Below are 24,097 nucleotides of genomic sequence, written 5' to 3' on the forward strand. Positions count from 1 at the left end.
GTAAAGACCATGATACACAAATTCTTCAATATACATTCTTCCTCTGCAAAAAATGTAATTGACCTAAAAACATTTTCTAAATATCACAATCATGTTGATAAGATGTCAGGAAAGGCTAGGGAGATTTATCAATATAATTATATTACTACAGCATTTACAGGATTATAATCAGCATAACTCCATATGCTGACACATTTCTGAATCTTCTGTCTGTTCCCCCTTCAGGAACAGGAGTATCCATAGGGATGCAAAATTCTTAAATAGCTACAGCAGTAAGCTCCTGCCAGTGCTAAGCCCTTTAACTCAAACAAAGTGACTCAGCTGATTTTAAAGCTGGCCAGTGTAAAAAGATATCGAGGAAGTAAAAATAGGCACTGTAAACTCATTTCTGTAATTACGTTTCATATTCTAAATGCACTTAAAAGCCTTAGCTGAAACAGCAACAATAACCGTAGTTCAAAGACTACCGTTGTTTAAACAAAACCTGAAAGAAGGAACAAAAGACAACCCCACTTCATTCCCAAAATGGTTAACACAACTACGGCTAGCATTAGGGTGTGTTACTCAATTCCAGAGTAACCACTGGATTGGGCTGATGCAGAGCCCCCACCATGTGACAAAGCCTTGGGCTTCAGGCGGTGGGTCCAAGGCATGTGACTTGTGGCAGAAAACCAAGCTCAGCTGCCTGCCAGCACTTGTGCTGGACCTGTAATGCACACCATCTGCTGAGACCAGTTAAAAGTGGGAAAATAAGGAATTATGCATGCCTACACTATTTAATAATTAACTCATGCATAATTATTTTAAATAACTAAAATACTTAATTTAAATTTCATTAATAACTGTTTTTGAGGGAAAATATACCATTTAGGTATTTACAACAGTGTGTCACACAACTTTAAAGTTTCAAAGAACATACATCCTGCACAACTGATTTGTTCTTAAAGCAATAGTCGTTCCAACTTATTTTTGATTAATGATTGTTTTTCCTTTCTGCAGTTCTTTCTATGGAAGGAAATCTGTGATCTCAGACTTTTCCTTGTTGGTTCTTTTGCTGAAATACTGTTTGTTTCCACATATGAACCAAAAACATCAGTAATCAAGATCAGCCACAAGAGAACTGCCCACACACCTGCATTGCCCATATATATTCTTCTGGACCCATTTCCAAAACGTATTTTACACTGTTTTCTTACAATGCTCTTACAGAACAAATAAAAGCCAGAAAATGTCCACTTATACATAAGACTTTAGAGATACCACTATATTTCAAAGGTACGAGGAAGAAGCAACTAAAAATTAACAGCTAATTTAGGAACTTTTACCACAATTATAAAATATTAAGCTTTTACAACTCTGAACCTCTATTCTTAAGTGCAATCACAGCTCAGGCAAATAAAATAAAGCTAGGGAATTAACAGCTCCATTCTGTATCTATTCCAGCAGAAACCCTGCATTACTAGAGATAAAGAGAAATTAATTTATAATTCAAGTTTAACATTTAGAAACACTTTCAAACTTCCTTTTAGCTAAATAATGGACAAACAGCTGAATCCTCTTCTGAGAGCTCACTATTAGGAGGGAACACATCACGTCAGTACTCAACTACACATTCAATAAATATCAGTCATGTAAAATGAAACAAAAGAAAAAAAAACAAGAACAAACAGCTTCTGCAGGATAGGTAATTTCTAAATAAATTATCGTTAGCTTTGCTCTTGAATTTACGAAGGATGTGTTGGGCTGCCTTTTGCATTTTTCAGTATCTTATAAAAGATATGCCATGCCTCAGGGTAGTAATTCCATACTTTTGTTGCACAAACTTGGTCCACAATAGCTGAATAAATTAAAGAACTTGAAAGCACAGATATTTCTGCCTATCATTTCCACTAGTAGCAATATCAATTGTGCAAACGCATAATGGTTCAAGTACTCATTACATTTGTTAACATTTCAAAATGAAATAAGCAACTAAAACAAAAAGTATGATTTTGTAAACATGCCTAAATAAGGACATTTCCTCACCAGCTTCTGCTGGACTTCCAGGTGCACAAAAAGAGAACCAAGTTAAACAAGAAAACTTCCACTTCTCCATTACCAACCTACTGACCATCTACGCTGCCTATGCTTCACACATAGCCTGTTCGTAAACAGCTGGTATTTAAAATATTTCCACTAGTACAGTCATTCAAGAAAGGAAGCCTGCTGTTTGAAATTCCTGTAACACCCATTTTATTGGTCTCACCGAATCTAACAGGAGATAGCATCTTTTGAAAGGTCATTAACTTGCTGCCTTAAAATTCTGCACCCATCTTTTGTGTAAAGATTCTTGCAAGAATCACTTCAATTTTATCTCACACACAAAGCGCTGATCAAAACAAAGGGTACTTGATGATACTACTGATACTTTAGTGGAAAAAAACGACAGACTAGTAAATAGTGGCAAAGACTATGTGAGGAGTTATGCAGAACTGTCTGGACTAGTCAGAGGCACAGGCTCATTTAAACTAAATGTGTTTTAACACACACAAATGCCAAGTTACAGATCTTAGTCTAGGTAATACATCAAGCCATGTCTAAGAAGCGAGCAATCATGTCCTGGAAAGCAACCCTGAAGATAAATAACTAAAACCGCACTTCCTGTACAATGTTTTGGAAACATGTAACTAAATTTGGGATGTATAAGTGGTAACAGTTAAGTTAAATGTACTGCTATAAACAGAATGGATGAAGCCAACGCTGGAAAATACTTCTGAAAAACAGAAATTGAAGAATTGGGTAGGGGGACAAAGACCAGGCACTGACAAGATATTTGTGTGCAACTACATTCACAGTAACAATGGTATTGGCTTTTAATTCAATCAGAAAAGGTCCATCGACTGCCCACCACAGAATGCATAAGTCCAGTCAATTGAAATAGAAAAGGACAAGCAAATTTCAACAACAAAGGCAACTAGGTAGTAGATTAAATAGTGAAACAGAGGGTAAAATTAGGTAGGATGCCCTATTGGAAGCATTAACCACACATTATGCTTGTATCGAAAAAGATGCTCAATTCAGTAATAACCAGGTAAAATATAGGGGCCTATGACAGAGAGGATGTCAATTTAGATGACCTAATCTTCCCTTCCGGCCTTTGCAACCATTAAGATTCTCAAAATGACTAGACAAGGCTAATTAATCTCCATAATACCCATGACAATGAGGCCATAATTCCAATATTACAAAGAGCAACCAGAAAGATGTTAGCATGTTAAAATTCTTAGCATTGAAAGAAAAACAACCACCCAAGAACAACAGCCTTAAAAAACAGAAACAGTTCTAAACATTATGCTGTAACAAAATAGCTTCCTGAAAAACACAGCACAAACCCCTACTTCCATCTCAGAAAAGCCCTCTAGGATGCTGAAGATCCCACTATATTGGAGTCCACAGAGTGAATGACTGCAGCGCTGGCATTTCACTGCTGCCAGACCCTCTGCCTTCATTAAATGGCAAAAAAGGTTAACAGGAATCACATGAGTCTTCCCATTGTAAAGCTTACAAAATTTCATTTATTGAGACGTCTGTATTAGCCCAAACCAATAATTCACAAAAACATATGCTTTGCATGGTTTGAAATAATGAAAACCGTAGTCTATTGTTGACAGCAATACTTAGCCTAATTTACCCATGGCTGCACTCCAGCACAAAACTGTAATAATGACCTGAGTTGGTTTTTTCCCTTCAAACAACAAAACGAGCAAATCTGTAGGGCACACAACATGTAAACCACCTTGACACAGACAGAGCTGCCCTCTCAGCCTGTTAGTTTTCTCACGATTGTTACATCTGTTAAAGGGCACTTTACCACTGTCTGAATTACAAAGATGCTTTTAAAGCCAGCCCAAACATTAAAAATAGGCCTGAAAACAACCACTTTGGATTCCTGTCCCTATCTTTACAAGAATAATTGGGTTTCTGTCTACATCTAATTCTGATTTACTGAAGTTAAACAATCCTGATAAACACAGGAGCCTGTAGTTTGAAGCAATCAGGTGGAGGTAAAGCTAAACTGTTCCATGTTGTTCTACCAGTGTCTCACTAGCTCACATCAACAGTCTTTGATGCACTAGAATTTCTTCTTACACTTATTATTCCATGTTACCAAATACAAGGTAGAGATATAGTAGATACGTACTCAGAAAAGAACAAGGTTTAACGTAAATTAAAATAAACACATTTGATCTAAAAAATAAATGGAAAGTATTTCTATTTTACACATTAGAACACTAAATAATGATCCTTTGTATAATTTTTTGTTTTATTTTTCAAATAAGCTGGTAACTCTTGCTAACCAAATCTATTAATGCTAAATATACTGAAGCGATTTAGGGCACAGGCAAAGGGGAAGATAAACTTTCTTCTTCTAAGTATTAATAAGGCCTATTTCCTCTGTTCAGTGTAGAAAAGATTTTAGACGGGTTTTACTTTACTTGTTATACTACCTTGTTCTACTAGTTTTCTTTGTAATTAAGGAAAATAATTAAATAAAATCTTCCTTGCTAAATACTTTTACTCTGGCAGATAGGGAAAGGAAAATAGCAACACAAAGCCCAGATCTGAGGAGTTCTCATTTTATTTCACCGAAAATAAAGTGAAACAATCAGGGCGAAAAAGATAAATTGATACACTGATGTGGAAAAGGGCTATATTAACAATGAGAGACTGTATCTAACAGCCTCTACACTGTCTTTGAAATTAATTGTAACAATTTAAACACTTAAAATATCATTTCAATCATGTTTATACAAAATGCACACTTAAAACACTGCATTGACTTAGTAGCAAACAGTTTAACTACAATTTGGGACTAACACAATCACGAGCTTAGCTATTTTACTCCAACTCAACGACTTAACAGACCTATTTCTATTCACTCATTAAGTTTCTGCAGTTCAGGCTACTGGCTTTTGCTGCTGGTAAAATGTTAGCCATTCTTCAATGCTAAGTGACTAACAGTGTCTGTGACTCATTATCACCAGAAGATGAATATGCAGCTGACTTTTGTAATGCTAACATATGAGTAACACTAAAAATAATTTAATCAGATGTAATATGTAAATCTGGGGACAAGTAAAGAAACGTCAATTATTTGGCACCACTACCTGTTATTGGCTGCATACCCCGCAATCTGTTGTGATACCACTAGAACTCTGCCAGAACACTATGAAATACACCACCATACATTCGCGCCTACTTCCGTTTTTCTGATTTGATCTGAAACACTAGTTGCAATATCCATTACTCTTGTACAGAAACAAGTTATTAGCTTTAAAATATACCACTTCCTTGAGAATATGTTTGCAAAGTAACCCTACGACTCTACTGCAATAATGAAGTACAAGATTTTGAATCCACCATTTCAATGCCTTTTTTTTTTTTTTTTTCTTGTAGACAGTAAATTATCCGTGGCCCAGCAATGTGCCCTTGTCGCCAAAAAGGCCAATGGAATCCTGGGCTGCATAGGGAAGAGTGTGGCCAGTAGGTCGAGGGAGGTCATTCTCCCCCTCTACTCTGCACTGGTGAGGCCACAACTGGAATACTGTGTCCAGTTTTGGGCTCCCCAGTTCAAGAGGGACAGGGAACTGCTGGAGCGAGTCCAGCGAAGGGCAACTAAGATGATGAAGGGCTTGGAGCATCTGCCTTATGAGGAAAGGCTGAGAGAGCTGGGACTCTTTAGCCTGGAGAAGAGAAGGCTGAGGGGAGACCTTATTATTATGGCGTACAAGTATCTAAAGGGTGGGTTGAAGGAGGATGGAGCCAGGCTCTTTTCAATGGTTCCAAGTGACAGGACGAGGGGCAATGGGCACAAGTTAGAACACAGGAAGTTCCGTTCAAATACACGGAAACAGTTCTTTACGGTGAGGGTGACAGAGCACTGGCACAGGCTGCCCAGGGAGGTTGTGGAGTCCCCTTCCCTGGAGATTTTCAAGACCCGCCTGGATGCAGTCCTGAGTAATGTGCTCTAGGCAATCCTGCTTTAGCAGGAGAGTTGGACTAGATGATCTCTAGAGGTCCCTTCCAACTCTGATGATTCTGTGATTCTGTGATTCTTTCTCCTTTTTATTTTTCTCTATTTTTGTGACCTTTCTTTGCTAAGTGAGACTGTGTATTGCCCTTAAGTCCTTAAAAAAAAAAAATCAGCCTGGAAAGTGTTATGCTTTTAGGGAAAACACATACCATTCATGTCAATATTTTTCATGTGTCTTTGTTTCATAGCTTTGCCAGTCCTCACCATATGCAGATACACCTCACTAAAATGATGAACTTTTTCATATCTTATGTCATAAGAGCAAATCATTTCTTATGTAAAAGTGGACTAGTGCTTAATAATTAAAGTCAATCTAACAGATCCCTGAAAAACACCACATTTCATTCTCCAAGGAATGGACTCTAAGATTCCATCTTCCAGTTGTTGAATTCTAGAGTTGAAAAATTTCTTAAAGTTTTCTTAGTCAACATAATTAATAGCAATAAACAATTCCAAGATCTTGAAATAACATCTTCACGGCATACAAAAAGTCGGAAATGTTCTTGCTTAACAGAAGAAAACAAATGTTCTAAAGACTAAAGGTTGGTTTCCTTACAACAGGAAAATATGTCCACACTAAGTCAGGCATACATTGAAACCATTTTCAAAATTAGTTCCTCAAAAATGTGTTTGGCAACACTTCTGTCATATAGTAAGTCTCCTATTTAGACAAGCAATAACTCCTTTAAAAACATCGCTGAAAAGCAACTTTAAAATATTATCAAAGATAATTTTAGTCACAGTCTCTCAGCACATGACAGTTTTGGCTACTTGTACTGTCATTTCAAAAGATTTTTGAAAATCTTTTCAAGACATCATCTATTTCTTACAGAGAGTTTAAAAATAAAGTCACCTTGAAATGCAGGCTGTGACGCCACAGGCACCCAAGACAACCCATTGAGAAGTTCTCCTCTGAAGAGTGTATACCTTTCTCTCCTTCGCCCATATTTCCAGTTAAGCAGTTCCACCTCCAGTGCTCAGACACCTCTATAATCTGCTGTAATTCACTGTAACAGCAGAAAACTAGCCAGCTGCTTCAGTGGGTTTAAAGAGCAGCTTGCTCTTCTAGTGAATTACAGGAGCCCAGTAAGCCCTGACACTGGCATGAACCAAGAATATGGTTGGGAGGAATAAAAACAGTGAGTGACAAATGGGAAGAAGTAGCTCTCCCTTTTGAAGGTAATGAGCTACTACGTCAGCTCATCAAATACCGTGGAACCATATCTTCAGCGTATTCACAGTGCCAATTAAAAGTAGCCATTTTAACTTTACTGTAAAATCACCTGAACAGGCAGGGAACCTTGATAATTTTTTCCCAATTTACACTTTGTTCTCCTCCGTCTTTGAGAGAAGCTTACAACAGCAAAAGAGATCAACAACTTAGAAGACCAGTAAAATTAAATTATACCAGGGCTCTAAACAAAAATTAGAACGCCAAATTGTATTTTAAATGTTTCTTCTTTTAGACACAAAAACTAATTTTAAAACCACAACACTGCAATAACAGAGCATTCATTAGCTATGCTTTAAGAAAAAAAAAAAGCACTTGGACTATTCAGGTCATTTATATTGTGATGAAAGTCTGTTCTAAATAAAGTCCATAAAACCCACAACTGGTTTATATTTTAAAAACTGACATTTCATTCTTGATTCTCAAATACCCAGCAGACATACTTACAATGCTTAGGCCCAAACTTCTACTTCTGTTCTATACTGAAACAGGATGTTCACCTAGATTTGTCAGAAAAACTCATTCTTAACTATCAAATTATTTCCTACGGCACTAAATTAACAAGTCAGTAAAACAGCTTTTCTGAGGCTGAAAAGACAGTGCTCCATCAGTACCAGTACTTCAAGGGACAGGCAGGGAAGCTGAATGCGTCTCCCTAAAGTAGGTTTCTTTCAAGCCAAAATTTTACCTGTAAGCTCGCTAAGGCTAAGATCAGGCAATTTCAAATTCTAAAGCAGTGCACGAAACTCTGCTCACTGTTTTGTACCTACTACAAATCCAAATTTTAGAGATGTATGAATTTTACACTTCCTGTAACAAAAGTCGTGAAAGATTAACAGCTTTAAGCTCAAAAACCGTTCTCTTCGTCAGGACTACAAAACTAAATACTGCAACAAACAGCTGCCTTCTTAAATGCTGCTAAACCCACGCTCTTAAGAAGCGGGATGTATCAGAAAAACACTACACACACTGTGAGATGCAAAAGAAAGTGAGAGTAATGAAAAAAGATGGAAAAGAGAAGATGCAAAAGCATCAAAATAAGAACTGGGGAAACAAACAAATAAAAAAACACCACACACACCCCCCAAAAAAAGTAAGAGATGTCAGATTTAAAAGTTGTGATTGTTTACAATTTGCTACCTCCTTTCCATACTACTTGAGGGCCCTCACAGGAAGCAGTGTGACACATGCGATTAAGTAACAGAAGTGGTTACATCAGCATTTTGTGCTGTGAGAACTATAAAAAGGAGTGAGAGCAGGGACTGCACTATATGAAGCATACAAATGCAGTTGAGAAGAAGGGTGACATGAACAGCAACATTCTTCAAAGAAGGGTCAAAATATTTGTATGAACAGTGGTTAGTATTTGTGATTTCTGTTTGGATTTATAAAGTTCAGAAAAATCTCCTTTATCTCTTGAGAATAGTGTTTCAAGAGTATGCATACTTAAATATATCTAGGTGATCACTATAGTTTTAAATTAAAACAAAACGGTTTTCTCTACCATTAAAAAAAAAACCCAACACATTCACAGTGCAACTCTGAATACATTTCTTTAAATTAAACAATCAGATCATATGTCAGAACAGGCACTGCAGATGACTCACAGGACACTACATTTTTAATCAGACAACAGTACTTCACACAACATTAACAGAAATTTTTCATTTCAGTGATCTACACTTAAGTTCAGTCTGTAAAAACATTTTTGAGGCTGAAAGTTTCTAGGAATGTTAAAAACATCACATATAGCTACCGAGAGAGGAAAATAACATTCCATAAATGAAAGCCAAAACTACTTACGTTTCAAAACAGCGATCCACGTTGTCTGACATCAGAAGTAGCATGCACAGCTGTTCCAGTGCTATTAGCTGCATATCCCTTTCATCTCCCTGCCCCATTTGCAGCCATTCCAGCAACGTGTCTGGGTCCACATCTGCCATGTTGTTGGTTTATTGTTGTTTTTTTTAAAAAAAAAAAAAAAAAGCCGCCTCCGCTTAAATTAAAAAGTACCAAAAATATCCTGTAATTGTTCAAGCCACACTAACTTGAGCACAATTAGTATCTCTCTTCAGCCAGCCCCAGGCTTTTGCAGTTTTCACCTGGAAAGAAAAAGTAAAAAAAAATTAAAATATATAAATATCATCACAATCTCGTCTTTAAACTTTTTTGGATTTGCTCCTCTCTAAAAGGTATAGCATATTTTTGGGCTGACATTAAGAAAACTTCCACATATTTGACCAGCACTTATTTCTTTTTTTCAGGCTTTATACATAAGTAAACAGTAACGAGTGTGTTCTGTTTGGAAAAAAATCTGTAGTTCCAGCTGATAATCAAGCCAGACTTAGAGCCTACTCTTATTTATAGGATAAGTCAAAACTTAAGTAGAAAAACTGTACTTAACCCTTTTGTATGTTCTCAAAGGTAATACAAAGACAAATAGTGCTGTCTTGCCTATCCCCTTTCCTTTAATATCACTTTATAATAGTGTCCAACTTTCTGAAAGATTAATTAGCCCCTTACTAAAGTATTCAGAGAGAGACATCAAATGTCACACTTTAAATACAAACCCACAAAACAAAAAAAATTGAGATGTACACCTAAAGACTTGGAGAATCTCTGCAAGTTTTATTAATCCTTCATCTTTCTAAATAGCATCCAAACATAAGGAAAATAAACTTTTAAGTCAAAGGATAAAAAAGACAATTTAAGAATTACTTGCGCTTTCAAGAGTTAGGGGTTTGGGTTTTGTTTGGGGTTTTTTTTAGTAAAAAAAAAAAAAACGTAGCTAATTTTTTAAAAATCTGGTGAATAATTCAAATAATTCATGTACATATAAGGAAAACAACATTATTTGCTGGCCCAATGCCATAGTTGTACATGCAAGCCAAAGACCAAAAAAGTCTCTTTAAAACGTTAAGAGATATTTTTGACCTACTTGCTTGCTTTCTACTTTATGTTTTACTAACAAATAGTCAAATTCACCTCCCATGCCTAAGAACACAGGAAGCATGATTATATTCATATAAAAACTAAAACAAAGTTTACAAACTAATCTCTCCAAATTAAACATACATGAAAAAAAAAGACTATTTTTAAAATATAGCTTATAAAAAAGAATTAGTTAACCAAACTCAGGTAAACATGAAATGCATGGAATGGACAGTATCCCCACAAATTGGGGGGGGGGGGGGGGGGAGGGAGCTCGATCTGGACAAAGTCTGCCTACTTGTTTACTTGCTGTTAATGAGTTAATAGTTAAAAAATAACTCCACCAAGGGCACATCTACAAAAGGGAGTAAGAAATTGGTATTAGAGAAACATATACTGAATCAGCAGTGCTGTTTCACAATAGCTTTGAACTCAAAGATGTGACAAAAGTATGACAGATATAGGGGTTTTTTTATAGCTTAGGACCATAACAACATTATAGATCACTCAGTTACTGCTTGCCCCTTTTGTATTTTTGTTATTGCTGCAGCCTTGCTGTAAAAAGGAATTCAAATGTTACTAAATTCAAGTTCTGTGCTTTAAACAATGCCTACGATCCTACGATCTGTCTACAGACTGTATTTCCTGTTCCAAGACTAAATAAAACTACTTTCAACCAGTACAAGTGGGATTGTATTGTAAGTATAATACGTCTCCTTAACACGACTAAATTATTAACTTGGGGGTGATGGCGGGGGGAGGGTGTAGAAAAGGTGAAGGCAACAGAAACACGAAAATTAAGAGAGACAGTGAAAGTAGGGTAAGCTCAATACAGGCACCTGCTCTTCTTCCACCCCAGACGGGCTCCAACCAGACGGAAACGAACCACCGCGCAGAGCAGAAAAACAGAGCAGAGCGAGAGGCCGGGGCTCCCAGGAGAGCCGCACCAGAAAAGAGGCCAGGCCGCAGCTACACTCGCACCCCGCCGCCCGGGCCTACACAGGCAGAGGGGCCGCAGGCCAGGCACGGCCACTCGGGGCCCCCTCCCCACCCCCGGCCCCCTCCGGGGGAGCGCAGCCCTCGCACCGCCTCCCCCTTCCCTCGCCGCCCCCACGCACAGGCGACCCGGCGGCCTGAGGGGCTCCCGGCAGCGCCGCCCCGCTCTGCTCCTCGGCCCCCGCATAGAGATTTTCCGGCACCCGCCGCCGCCGCCCTCGTCCACGGCCCCGGCCCACAGCCGGGCCTCCCGGCCCGCTCCCTCCGGGCCTGCCGACACTGACCCGCCAGGCCCGGGCAGCGACGCTCGAGTTCCTAGCGAGCCGCAGGCCTCGCAGGGTGACCCGGCCTGGCGGCTCAGGAAAGGCGCCGTCTACCTCAGCGCCAGCAGAAGCGGCCCCGCACCCTCCCCACCGCTCACCTCGGCCTCCCGTAGCCCCTTCGCCGAAGCCGCCCCCCTCCTCAGCGCAGCGGGGAGACAGGGGGAGAGGCGAGGAGGCGGCGGCGACAGCCCGAGCCCCGCAGCAGGCGGCAGCCAGCGGCATCCATGGCGCTCCGCCCGACACGGGATTGGGTGGGAGGAGGGGAAGGCAGCCGCGCCGCGGCCCCAGGGGGAGGAGCTGGCGCCGGCCGAGCGGCCGCTGGGGGCGCTGCGAGAGCGGCCTGCCCGCCTCCGCGGCGAGGGGCCACCGCGCACCAGCGGGAGAGCGCTGTGGTGCGGCGCGTCTGCCGCCTCTCGGGCCTCTGCTGGCGGAGCCGCCGCCACCGCCGCGCCCTGACCGCCTCCCGGGGCGAGAGGGGCTGGGCGCAGCGGGCCCGGCCGCGTCCGGGGCGAGAGGGGGCCCCCGCTGCCCGACCCGCCTCTGGGGGCCGGGGCCGCTGAGCCAAGCGCCGCGGGGGCTGCGCTCCCCTTGGGCGCGCCGCGGCCGGCCCCGGCTCAGCTCCCTCTGCCTGAGGGGAGCCTCGGACCCGGCTCCGCCGCCCGGGGCCCCGCGAGGACCCCCTCGGGCAGGCGCCAGGCTTCGGAGCGGGGTCCCAGGTCCCCAGGGCGCCGGGCTGGCCTGGGCCGTGAGGAGCGGGAGGGGAGGCCTGCCCAGCGTGCCCGCCCGCGGCCCAGGGGCCTCGGGGAGGCCCGTCCCTTGCAGCATGGGGATTGTTATTCTGTTTCATGCCATCTTCAGTATTATTTATATTTATGGAAGGGGGGGGGGGGGGGGCTTATACCTCGCAGGGCCCACTCTTGCAAAGGCTTTGATCCCACTCCAGCGCCCCCATTGAAGGGGGGATGGTGAACTGGTTTAAACGTGGCAGTACTGGGTCTTCCAGAGCAGAGGTTGTAACTCGCCCTTGCCCTGTGGGGAACTGGAGATTCTGCAATGGCACTGCGCAGCTGGACAGGCGTGTTGCAGTGGGGTAACCCCCCCGCAGCCCGTGCTGCAAAATGCTGCGTGGGTCCCCTTGGCGTGTGATGAAGAAACAAAGGGAGCAAACTGCTATAAATTTAGAATGAAGGGCTAACAGGACGTTACAGCAAACTACTATAAATTCAAAAGGAAGGACTAAAAGCGAAGGCTTTTCAAAATAATTTCCTTCTCTGCAGGATGACGTGTTTTTCGTAAGGAATTTAAGCCTATTATATAAGTACGGCAAATAAGATTATTGTACATTTGAATGTCACTCCTACCTACCTCATAGACATTTCCTGTAATTAGGAGGCTAAAACGACACACTGAACAAAAAGGCAATAGCAGTCATGCTGGGCTAAAAGTTGCTGAATGCAGAAATTTTTATTGTTTGGTGTTGATGTAATAACACCTCTAGAAAGTGTTACCTTCATTGCAGCAGGTTTGGTTGTTTTTTTTTTTTTCCAGAAGACAAGAACAGTAGTTCCTTTGTCTCTATTTCTGATTTCTAAGGCAGCTTAGCCTTTCTGTCTTACCGTATTATGTCTCTTAACGGCCACTTGTTCCAGCCCTTCCGAGATTTACATGTATATCCTTTGCCTATGCTCGTCCTTCAGAGGTCAGTAAGACTTCTTAAATGCTTAAAGTTAAGGACATGAGGCAGTAGAAAGACTGAGTCTGCAGTCTTTAAATTTAGAAGCTTAATCCTCTTTCACTTTCACTGGTGCAGGAGCACCAGGAGAATTAGGCCAAACTTATGAGAACTGCATCTGCTAAGTGACCTGGCTCCTGTTGCATGATGCTAGAACAGTTCCCTTTACTTTTTATTGTGAAGAGAGATTTCAGTTAAAGCAACATTGCATGTTTCTCCTGAAAAAGTGCTAATTTTCAATTGTAAAGACCAAAACCTTTGAAATCAGTCAAATCTTTCACTCTTTTCACATAGGCTGCAGTTTCTGGTTCAAGTGTCTGGACATATACGTGGTTATCCGTGGAGAAGATGAGGTTATCAAAATATAAATCAATCTGGGAACAAAATCAAAAGTTTAAATGTTGTACATGCAAAGAATACAAATTGTGGGTTTTAAATACTATCAAGTAGGAGTACAACACTTAATACTGGGAATAGCTTTCAGTCCTGTACATATTTATTTCTAAATGGCTAAACATAAATACTTCCATGCCCTGTTGCACTAATTGCCCGATTTAATATATCCCATTTTTTTTATATTAAAGGAAGTGTATCAAGTAATGTATTACAGCTTTAGTCATGAATCAAGATTTTTTTTTTTGTTGTGATACATTTGCAATAGTTAAGAGTTTGCCAGTGATTTTTGCTCCTTATTATGAGATTTATTCTCCTGAGAATGAATCTGAAAAAGAAGAAATTATCTTCTGACTAGATAATCTCTGCTTTATTGATTATATACTTCTTACAATATATACATTGATGGTCTGATTAATACTTTTTCCACTTCGTGTGCTGACGGGGCATTAAAATTATTTTTGTCAGTTGTCAGAGAAATATATCACGGCAAGTGATACCCCTCAAGGTACTGCTTCAGACTCCCTCTGTGTACAGCACCAAAGCAGTCTAGGGCTACCTCTTCAAAAGTGACTGCTCTCTAATATTTATTAAGAAGGACATTACTAGCAAATAAGAGGACACTTAGTAGATAAGACATAACAATTGCATCAGCCATTTTTGCGGAATTACTTGCTTTCGTTTGAATTTTCACAGGAACAAAGTTTTGTTCGGACCGCCAAATTTCCAGGCTGTGGCTGTGGTTTGGCTGGCGCTAGGCCTAAACGTGCTGAGGAAGAAGGGCTTCACGTGGATTAGTGCAGCCAGACGGGGAAGGCAAGTAATGCCGTGTGCTAAAGTGACAAGTAATGGAGCTCGACTGTCATAGTTGCTTTGAAGAAAATGGCGCTGAGCATTGTGTGGAACTTGCAAAACCAACTACAGTTCCCCATACTTGTACAATGTACGTATTATGCACTCAGGTAGAAAATTGCCTAAATTCTAACAGCAGCTGACACGCACTTCATGTATGACCTTGGCTTAATCCCTTAATCACTGCACGTCTCTGTTTCCTCCTTTATTAAAAAAACAAGATAGTAATGCTGGAGTCAGAAATGTCTTAGCATTTATGGAACTGTGAGTTGATGAGGCTATAAAATAGAATTCCTCTCTATGACTACCCTTGAGCAGACCACACATGTAGGTGACTGAGGATGCTTTTGGAAATTAGGTCACATAGGGTCAATGCAGATCAACCTTTGTAAAGCGTGATATTGACCAATTGGTGTGTATTTACCTGAAAATTAAAACTTGGCTCTAAAAGAGGAAACATCAGTACAATTGCTGGCATAATACTATGTCAGGGACAGGTGAAATGTGCCACGGAGGGCAGCAAGGGTCAGGGATTGGAGGACTGTGGGTGCAGAGAGCTTCTGAGCTGCGTCATAAAGGACCCCCCACTTGAGACACCTGCTCCGTAGGATGGCGTTGCCATTGTTCTCAAACGGGTTTAATTCTGTTTGAAAAGAAGTTACGTTTGGCTGGAATTTTGCAAAATCTTCTTGGGACAGAAAAGAAGCCCAAATGTTTTTTCACTTACAGCTCCAAGAAAAATAATATTTATTACTGCTTTTATATTATGTTCAGCCTGGTGTTTTCTGTAGGGTTTTAGCTGATATTAGAAGGAAAAATCTGTCATGGGTACTGTTGATGTCACAGCTTGCTAGTAAGGATTGTAAGCTTCAGATAGGAATGATCAGGCTTTTGTAAGGAAATACAAAACTAGCCCAAAATCAAACTGAAATACACCTACAATTCAAACAAAACAAGAAGTCTCAGATTCCTCTGTGTATTTTTAATTGATATGGAAGCTAGAACCTAGTGTAGTTGGTGGTTTTGTTAGCTGTACTGCCCAGCTCTGTACATGTGCCAAGTGGATGTTTCCAAAAATATCACTCCTCTAGAGTAAATACATCAAAGGGTGACATAAACAGACCCTGAACACCTCCACAAATTTAATTGAGTCGTTTATGCTAAAGGCCAGTGCTGTGCCCAGCCAAATAAAACAGTTAGGATATTTATGGATTATTTATCCTTTTGCTTTAACACTTTTTTCTCTGCCACCCACACAATAACGTAGTAGAAAACACTGAAAGTTCCTACTCCTCCAGTACATGAATAATTCCATACATATTTCATTTTCTTGATTAATGTTATACGTTTAAAGAAAAAGTTAATAAATGTTGACTGTGCATTTCAAAGCGAGGAGATCAGGTATTACCAAGGACAGGAACTTCCTTGCTGTGTCCAGCAAAGTTTAGTTTCACAGAATTTGGTTATTTAAACTCATTTACTTCTTACGTGTATTGTTAAAAAGACTTTCTTCTAGAAAACTTATTTTTTCGCAGATAAAATGCGGTCAGTAAAAGCTTTTTTTATTTAAATCCTCCTATGTTATCATGGTCTCTTCTTAGCCACTTTACTGCTGCCTAAGCCTGGGGAGTGCAGACACAGTGTGAGCGTCTTGACTTTCCAAAAGTAGGTGCCAGTTTCTGCAGCCCTGGCAATGGCGGGATGGTTCCATACCTGCTGCCCTGCGCGCTGTGTTTGCGACGACGCTTTAGGCAACTCACTGTAGCAGGCGGCCTGTGAGAGGCAATTACACGTGTTGATGGGGTGAGCACATGACTAACGTCAACGTGATAAATGTGTGAGTGGCGTGCTGGTGGCTGGTGTTTATGGAGCTAGAGGGCTGAGTCATTGCTCCTCTTGTTAGACTCCTCCTCGGGAGAGCGTCAGCTTCCTGGGAAGGTTCTTATCCTCGGGGATGAGTGGATGAACACAGAGATGTATAGAAGACCATGGTTTTCAGAAAACTGCAAATACTCTGAAATTACCTTTTCTTCTTTCTGAAATTATTTTTCAAAATCATATACATTATAGTGCTTTTTCCTAAGTCAACTCACCTATGTGGGTTTTTTGGTTTTGTTTTGTTTTTAAAGTATAAGTTTACTTTTTTGGTGTTCGAGGCTGGGGCGTGAGAAGTGAGTACACTTTATATCACTTAAATCCTTTTGCCTCAGTTTACCTTCAGCTGTATCACTTATTTGGACATAAAACAGAACATAACTGGTCATCGCAGCCTGCCCTTACTCATGTCCCTTCCACCTCCAACTGCCACAGGGAAAGCGAGGCAGAAATTAGGCACTGGTTATCTGTTTCAGGCTGTTAGCTGTACCCCGTCCACCAGCAACATAGGCAATGGCAATAAATCTCAATGCGAGACAAGTGCAAGGAAAGATTAGTGACTCAGATCACAGTATTTGTTACTGTTTTTAATGTCATGGACTAAGTTATAACTTTCTGAAACAGAAGATTAATCAAGATTTGGGATTTGTTCCTCCTAGTTTTACTCCCGTGTTATGGGAGTAAAACACATGTAATCCTACCAAGCATCTGATGTGGCTCCCAAAATTTCAGTGGTGTCATATATTAATTTCTATTATCTGTGCTGATGAGAAGGCTTACATTAAGAAGAAAGCGTCTTAATCACCAAATGATTCTTCTATATTCTGGGATTTAAAAAAACCAGCTACTTAGAGAGTTTTTTTTTTTAAAGAGTGTAATTTTTACAGACTTAAAAGGTTACTAATGACTTTTACTATTCTTGCAATGAAATTATGCCTTATTCACCACTGTTGAATGTCTTGACATGCAAAAAGAAGCAGTCTCAAGCTCCTAAAACCTGAATTTCTGGATTAGTTGCTAACTGGAAAGAGCTACATCCTTCATTCAAACCAGGAAAAATCAACAGAATACTTGATGATCTTAAAGGTCCCTTCCAACCTCAGCAATTCTATGATTCTAATGTTATGGTGGAGCATGGCAAAGTTCAATGCTAGCACTGTCCTAGAGCACATGAGAGAGACAAGAAAAACATTGTATTGTTTACTAATGAAACTGGAAAATTTTCTTGCCCCAATGATAGCTCTTAGGGAAAATGGGAAAGTATTGTACTTCACTAACGGTTTGTTCGTTCAGAAAGATAATCTGTGTGCTCTGCAAGCTCCATTAAGTCTTGGATTGTTTGGTTTTGTAGGAAAAGTGCTATTCAAGCAACTTAAATCCTTGTCAGAAGAGGTGAAATGACTTTACTTAGAATTGTGGCAGTGAGATGAAACCAGGTTTCTGCAGATATTCAAGTCTATATTACTGCAAGGAAAGAATACACATTCCTTAAGGAACATATTACAGGTAGTAAATTGTGTATCTGATTTTCTCTTAATTAGTTTTTTATAAAGAAATGAAGATCATATTGTGCATGTATTGGGATTTGCCCTTCACAAACCTTTTGACCAGGCTGTATTATACAACTGGCTGAAAATGGGAAAATGATTTTGCAAAGAGAGATGAAGGACTTTTAATTCAACAGGCTTGATTTTCATTCTCTGTCCACTGCTAGTAAATGATGCTGGGGGGATTCCTCCTATTTTCTTAAATTTGGTTTTCTTTTTGCTACTCTACTTTTATTTTACCTTCCTTAACACAAATATTTTTAAAAAGAGCAAAAATAGCCCCCAAAGCTTAGAGCCCTGTTTCATTCTTTTCATTCTTTTATGTTGAAAGTAAGCAAAAGGATGAGAAACACAACCCTTCCCAGGAGATTAAAAACAAATTAATACATTCCTGTTTAGAAAATATCTTAGAAGAAGCAGGGTTTGAGTGAGAAACTCATCTGCCTCAAATGTACTAGGCTGTATTGCATTAAACAGCGCCTCTGGCAGAAGAAAAAAATTGGATATCCAATGACGAAGGCTCAAGACAGTACCCTTGCTCACTACATTTCAAACTGTGACCCAGACCAATTAAAGAAAATCTTTTTGATCTGGTAGTGGAGTGCTTTGTGGCAGAGCGGTATGTTTGTAGGAGAACAAGTGGCCATGGGAGAAAACTGGTCCAAATATAAAATTATTTGCCGAAGAGCTTTCAGTTAACTATTTAACACAAATGTAAGGAAAATGATAAGTACTTCTTAAGGCATATCATGCATGGTTATTGGCCTGTTTCTGAGAAGTTGAATCACCTGTGTTTTAACTCCATAGGGGTTTGGAAGTCCATGTGATGAGTGAGAGAGTAGCACAGGATAAATGAATCATACCCATTTTTGTTGTTGTGCCCTACATTTTGCCTTTTGGACACCCATTGACTTATGCCAGTAAGATGGGATTTCCATGAACAGGTCACAAATCACTCCAACTGCTGCATGGGATTTTGTATTTCAGTTCTCGTGTACTTAGTATCAATACCTTCAAAAATGAGGCTAGCTGTGAAGTAGTTAGGATCTAATTCCAGCCCAAGTTGCTGCAGCTAAGCTTTTAATACAGGTTTCCTCTTTGCATTGATCCTGGTTATATATGGTAAGATACCAGCATTATTTTGTTATGTGACCACATTGTACATGCTTTTACTATGGGTTCTGTGTTATAGGGTTATATTTTTATGCTGTAAAACATTAGCTCGTTGGGGTGGTGCTGTCTGTATAAATTTCTGGGTAAACACTGATCTCAGTGGACACAGGTAACTTATTAAAATGACTAAGTATTGTGTGTCTGAGCCTGCATCAAAGCAAGAATGTACTCTACCCAGTTTTCTCATACAGTGCCAGCCTTAAAATCAGCAGGCCAAATTATCTTTGTAAAGAAATGCTGTTCTACTGAAGTCAATAGGGCCTCACCAGTTTGAGCCAGCAGGCAATTTGGCTCAAATTCTAGCACCTATTATGAGAGTTTAGCTAAACTGAATCTCCAGAAATACAAAGTTTTATACAAGATTCTTAGCTGGCTTGTCATTTGAAGGTGAGACCCAGACACTGAAGCACTTGAATTAAACATTTTCTTTCTAGTCTGTCTCCAACAAAAGATTAATCCACTAGAGTCCATGTCATACGATAACTCTTGAATCCAGAATACAATTCCTTTCTGTACAATTAAGGTCAACGGATCCAGTGGCAGATCTCAACTGTTCATTTAAGGAGCAGCAAGTTGCAGACTTAAAGAGTCCAAAGAGCTGACAGTGCATTTGTAGACTTTCTGCTTGTATTTCAGTGAGAAGCAGCACTGAGATTGCCTCTTGCAAGCTAAGTTTTAGGGAGCATCAGAGTTAGTTTGATAGAGAAATGTTACCTGCTTACAGTGTGTTCTCTTGGGAAGTGGTGTGCTGCACTGATGATGTCAGCAGTTACTGTTGGGAGAAATACTTGTCAATGTCATTTTTGCAGTAACATTTTGTGTACAATTACGTTTGTATGCAATTACAGCTCCTTGACTACAACAATTAGTCTATGTCCCAGTCCCTGCTCTGACCCTGGGGAGAGCGAAGGAATAGCCTGGGGCTGCTGAATATTATGGTAGTGATTCCCAAGTATTTCAGAGGATCAGCGTTGTTGGTAGGAATTTTTGATATTGAAATGTTGAAAGGCCCCAACTGAGATTCAGGCCTCGCTGTACACGTGTGATAAAAGACATCTCTACCCCAGAGTTTACAGTAAACAGAGAATTCAGACAAAGGCTACAAAGCGGATCAGAGAGTAACATAGTCCATACTGATCAGCTGCTCAGTAGTTTAGCTCTGAAGTCCTGTACCCCCACTTCCACATATCAGTGGACTCCCAACGGTATTGAGCTGTTTTCCTTGTGCCGAGAAAGCCAAGAGGAAACCAGAAGCTGTTGTGCACCTGCACTCCATATGGATCATGGCTGCAAGCTAGCCGGCATCTCCTGGCCCCGGGGGTGACCCATCGAGACAAGGAAGATGCACCCAGAGGGAAGGATCCTGTCCCGGTGCTGGAAAGAAAGGGAGCACAGCTAGCAGGGAGCTGGCTTTCCCAGCATCACGCCGACTCAGAGCTTCTTTCCCTATTGGGAAATTTAGATAACAAATCAAAGCCAGAATCCAGTCCCGTCTCACAGGCAGGGCTGGTACCACAGCCTAGTAAGGTTGCCCAACATTTAGCATTACTAGTAATTCAATGGGAAAGTAATAAGCAATGTTTTGAGAAAAACAACTGATTACTGGCCACAGAAGTCATATGCAAATGTACTTGCACATTATCTCAAGCAGATAATCTCAGGAAGCAGGCTTAAGACAGACATTTAGAAGTAAATTGTACCCTCCATCACAATATTGTACCCCACCGATGTATGAAATTCAGGATGAAATCAGTAGGTGTTTGTGCATGTAACTGCGGGCAGAAATTAGCCCAAAAGCACATCTGAAATTCAGAGAGTTCCTCCCATGCTGTTATGCAAGAAAGATGAGACTTCTGTGTTCAGGGTCAGGCACCTCATGTATACTTTAGTGAGAACTGTGCTGTAGCAACAGGATATCCTGTTTTAAATAATAAACATCACGAAAGATTTCAAGATTGTAGCCCCATCCACTTTTCTTCTTTACCTTGATTAACAATTATGGTAGGAAACAGGATCCTGGGACTGATACCCTGATGTCTCCTAAAACAGTTAGAAGATGCAAGCATCAAAACATTCTTAGCTGTAAAGTGATACACAACTCTGTATGCCCTGAAAGCTAAATGTCTTCTGGGTTTAACCTGTAGCTACGGTGGGATGGTTTGCTCTGACGCAGCAGTTTTGGACACCCCGCATGGCTGCTTGAGTTGTGGAGCAGAATTTGGAATCTAAAGAGAGTTTGTGTAGTTATCAACTCTAATCTGTAAATCATAGTTGACTATTTGTAGGGACATTCCAAAATGAGAGAATTTGAAAACGCTGTCACCATTACCACACATCTGCATTCATCACTTCTAAACAAAAAGGCAGCTCATTAGAATCGTACCATGAGGTACATTACACATTTAATCTTAAAAAAAAAAAAAAAAAAGGCACCTTAGGTTGGTATGGTGTTAATATGGCTGAATTCTATATAAGGTGGTGCTGACTCTTTGTCAGCTCCAGGTTTGTTTCATTCCCCACCCCCCTTCTGCAGCAAATTTAAGCAGCTTTTTGCAACTGGCAGGAGGTGGCACAGTGCTGGTGCATACTGGTGCTCCCTGGCTTAGCTCAGTGCTGCTCGATGCTTTACGGTGTCAGAGTAAGCACAAAGCACAGATGGGCACTAAAAGCAAACCGAACAATTAATATTGAAAGCAGTCTTGACAGTATGAGTCGCAATTTATAAAAACATAGAATAGCAGACTATAAAATCATGCAAAACTAATATCTTGGACTACCGATCTTGAAATATGCAGTTGCATTAGAGAAGGGCATTGAGGATTCTCTTGTCTGATGACCTTGGGCATAGTTGTAGATAAGACTGGCAAGTGAATTGAATTAATTTTACTCGTAGAAATTACATAAATAAAAATGTTACTTTCGGTATCTCTCTGCAGTGCTGCTGCTGAGTTTCCTTTCAGGCAGCCTCAATTGGTAGGGCTGTTTGGCACAGTCACTCCTCACTGATAAAATGTCGTTTCTCCTCAGGCCCTTTCATATCAGATGTGGAGCATTTCTGGGACTGCAGCAACACCTACCCCACCACTCCCTTGAAAGACCTTCCCATTCTCATTACACATACCCGCTACCACCAACACCAGCTCTCTTTTTGGTGCAGAGTTTTCGCAGGAGTTTAAAAGATTTTTAAGGAAACAGTTTGGTCTCTGCAGTGCCTTAAATAGTTCTTCTCCAAAATTGTAACTTACATAGAGAAAATCGTTCGCTGGTGTCCTGGTTTGAGTGACACAGGACTAATTTCTCTTCTAATACTTGGGAAGACTGCACTTTTAGAAGACTCCAGTGTCTGAATTTGTGAAAATATTTACTTTACAGCCAGCTATGGTGTGTGGGTTTCAAGGCCTCAGTGTTTTTGAGCTCCCCAGGTGCAGGGATGAGGAGGAGCGAGACCCGGGCACTTGACCTGAGTTGGCCAACAGGATTATTTCTTACCATGAGTGTCACATTCAATATAAATTAGAAAGTTTGTTGTGCAGTTCTCTCTCTCCCTTGATGGCTGCCATCCTGAGAACTTTGTGCCCTGGTGCCGGACCCCTGAGGCCTTTCCTTCTTCCTGATGCCGTAGTGCTCGCAGTGTCCGACATTTGCTGTCCACTGCTGGGAATGCACAGCTTCCTACTGATAGAATTGGCTGAGTATAATCCTTGTTTATTTTATATTGGGATCAATACTGGTTATTTAGTATTATTAATGTTAATTATTTAGTCTTATCCTATTAAATCTATTTGTATTTCAACCCTGGTGTTTCCTTATTTTTCCCCAATTCCCCTTCCTGGGTGGGGAGGGATCATCGGGTGATAGAATAATTGTCTTAATGACAATAAATTGTTGTGGGTTTCTCAAACCATAACAGTTGGGTTTTCCATCCTTCGAACAAACCTCTCCCAAATCATCCTTCAAATGACAGACGCATCCTACGTGTAAACATATTTTATTAAGATCAGGCAGAACGGATCAGCGGAAGGTAGGCATATCACAGCACCCCCTATCTCACCGGCACAGCGAAGCACAAGGCTTCCTCTGCCACCAAACCCACCAGCGCCTGCTGCCCCTCCTCGCCCAGCAGGATGATTGCCCAGTGGGTCCATGCAAGACCTTCAGGTCTGTGGGTAGGGGTAGCAATGCAGGCTGTGTCTACCTGATAGGACATTGCAAACACTTCTCCAAAAACCCTAAACTGCTTAAATACCAATGATATAACGTTTCTGAAAATTAGCCCCTTCTACTACTTTTGTTTTCTCCTCAGAAACGATGCCACATCTAAATCCAATTTGCAGTAAGTTCAAAATTTTCCTTTGCAGTCTATCCATTCTTTTTTTCCTCCCTTTCTCCAATTTTCACTCCAGACTAAGGTTTACATGCAAAGTGACTTGAAATTTAAATTTTATTTAAATTGTGCTTAAGTGTTGCTCAGGCTGTCGCTTTCAGTGCTGTTGGATAAGAATGCTCTTGGTAGGGTAACCTTATGCTCAGCCTCATGGCAAAGTTCAGATCAGACCAGAAGATGGCTAAAGAGAGCAATAAATGGTTGACCTACATGAAAAAAAAAAAGGATAACACATTGTCTGTTTCAATACTTAAACCAGTTCCACAAACTTCAGTTTGAAACCCAAAGAGTATCAGTGACTGATCAGATATGAAAAATACTTGACAAGTAATGTTGTCAAATTGTTATTAAATTTTTGGAGGTTTCCAGTGATGATTTTGCTTTCAGAATACTGTCTTCCTTGCTACAACATTAATTACCGAGACTTTATTCACCTGTTCTAGCGATCTTGTTAGTAGAACAGGAGTCAACAGTGACTAAACTGTAGTTCAGCTAAGAAATGGGCTAATCTTGGATTTATAAATGGGAAAAGTTTAAAAGCTCAACCACTTGATAATCGTCATTCTGTAGTGGAACTACTCTGTTAT

General features: G+C 40.6%; 1 protein-coding gene across 1 annotated transcript in view; it reads right to left on the bottom strand.

Annotated features, from left to right (window-relative positions):
* Positions 1–11,782, bottom strand: part of HECTD1 (HECT domain E3 ubiquitin protein ligase 1) — a 65,771-nt gene extending 53,989 nt beyond the window's left edge. Inside the window, exons 1-2 of the mRNA XM_082484893.1 lie at positions 11,653–11,782; positions 9,108–9,406 (exon numbers count right to left, since the gene is read on the bottom strand). Of these exons, the coding sequence (XP_082341019.1) occupies positions 9,108–9,247 (140 nt within the window). The 5' untranslated portion in view covers positions 9,248–9,406; positions 11,653–11,782. The remainder of the gene's footprint in view (positions 1–9,107; positions 9,407–11,652) is intronic.
* Between the last annotated feature and the right edge of the window lie 12,315 nt (positions 11,783–24,097).

This window comes from Vanellus vanellus, assembly GCF_965231255.1.
Source record: "Vanellus vanellus genome assembly, chromosome: 6".
NCBI classification, from domain to species: Eukaryota; Metazoa; Chordata; class Aves; order Charadriiformes; family Charadriidae; genus Vanellus; species Vanellus vanellus.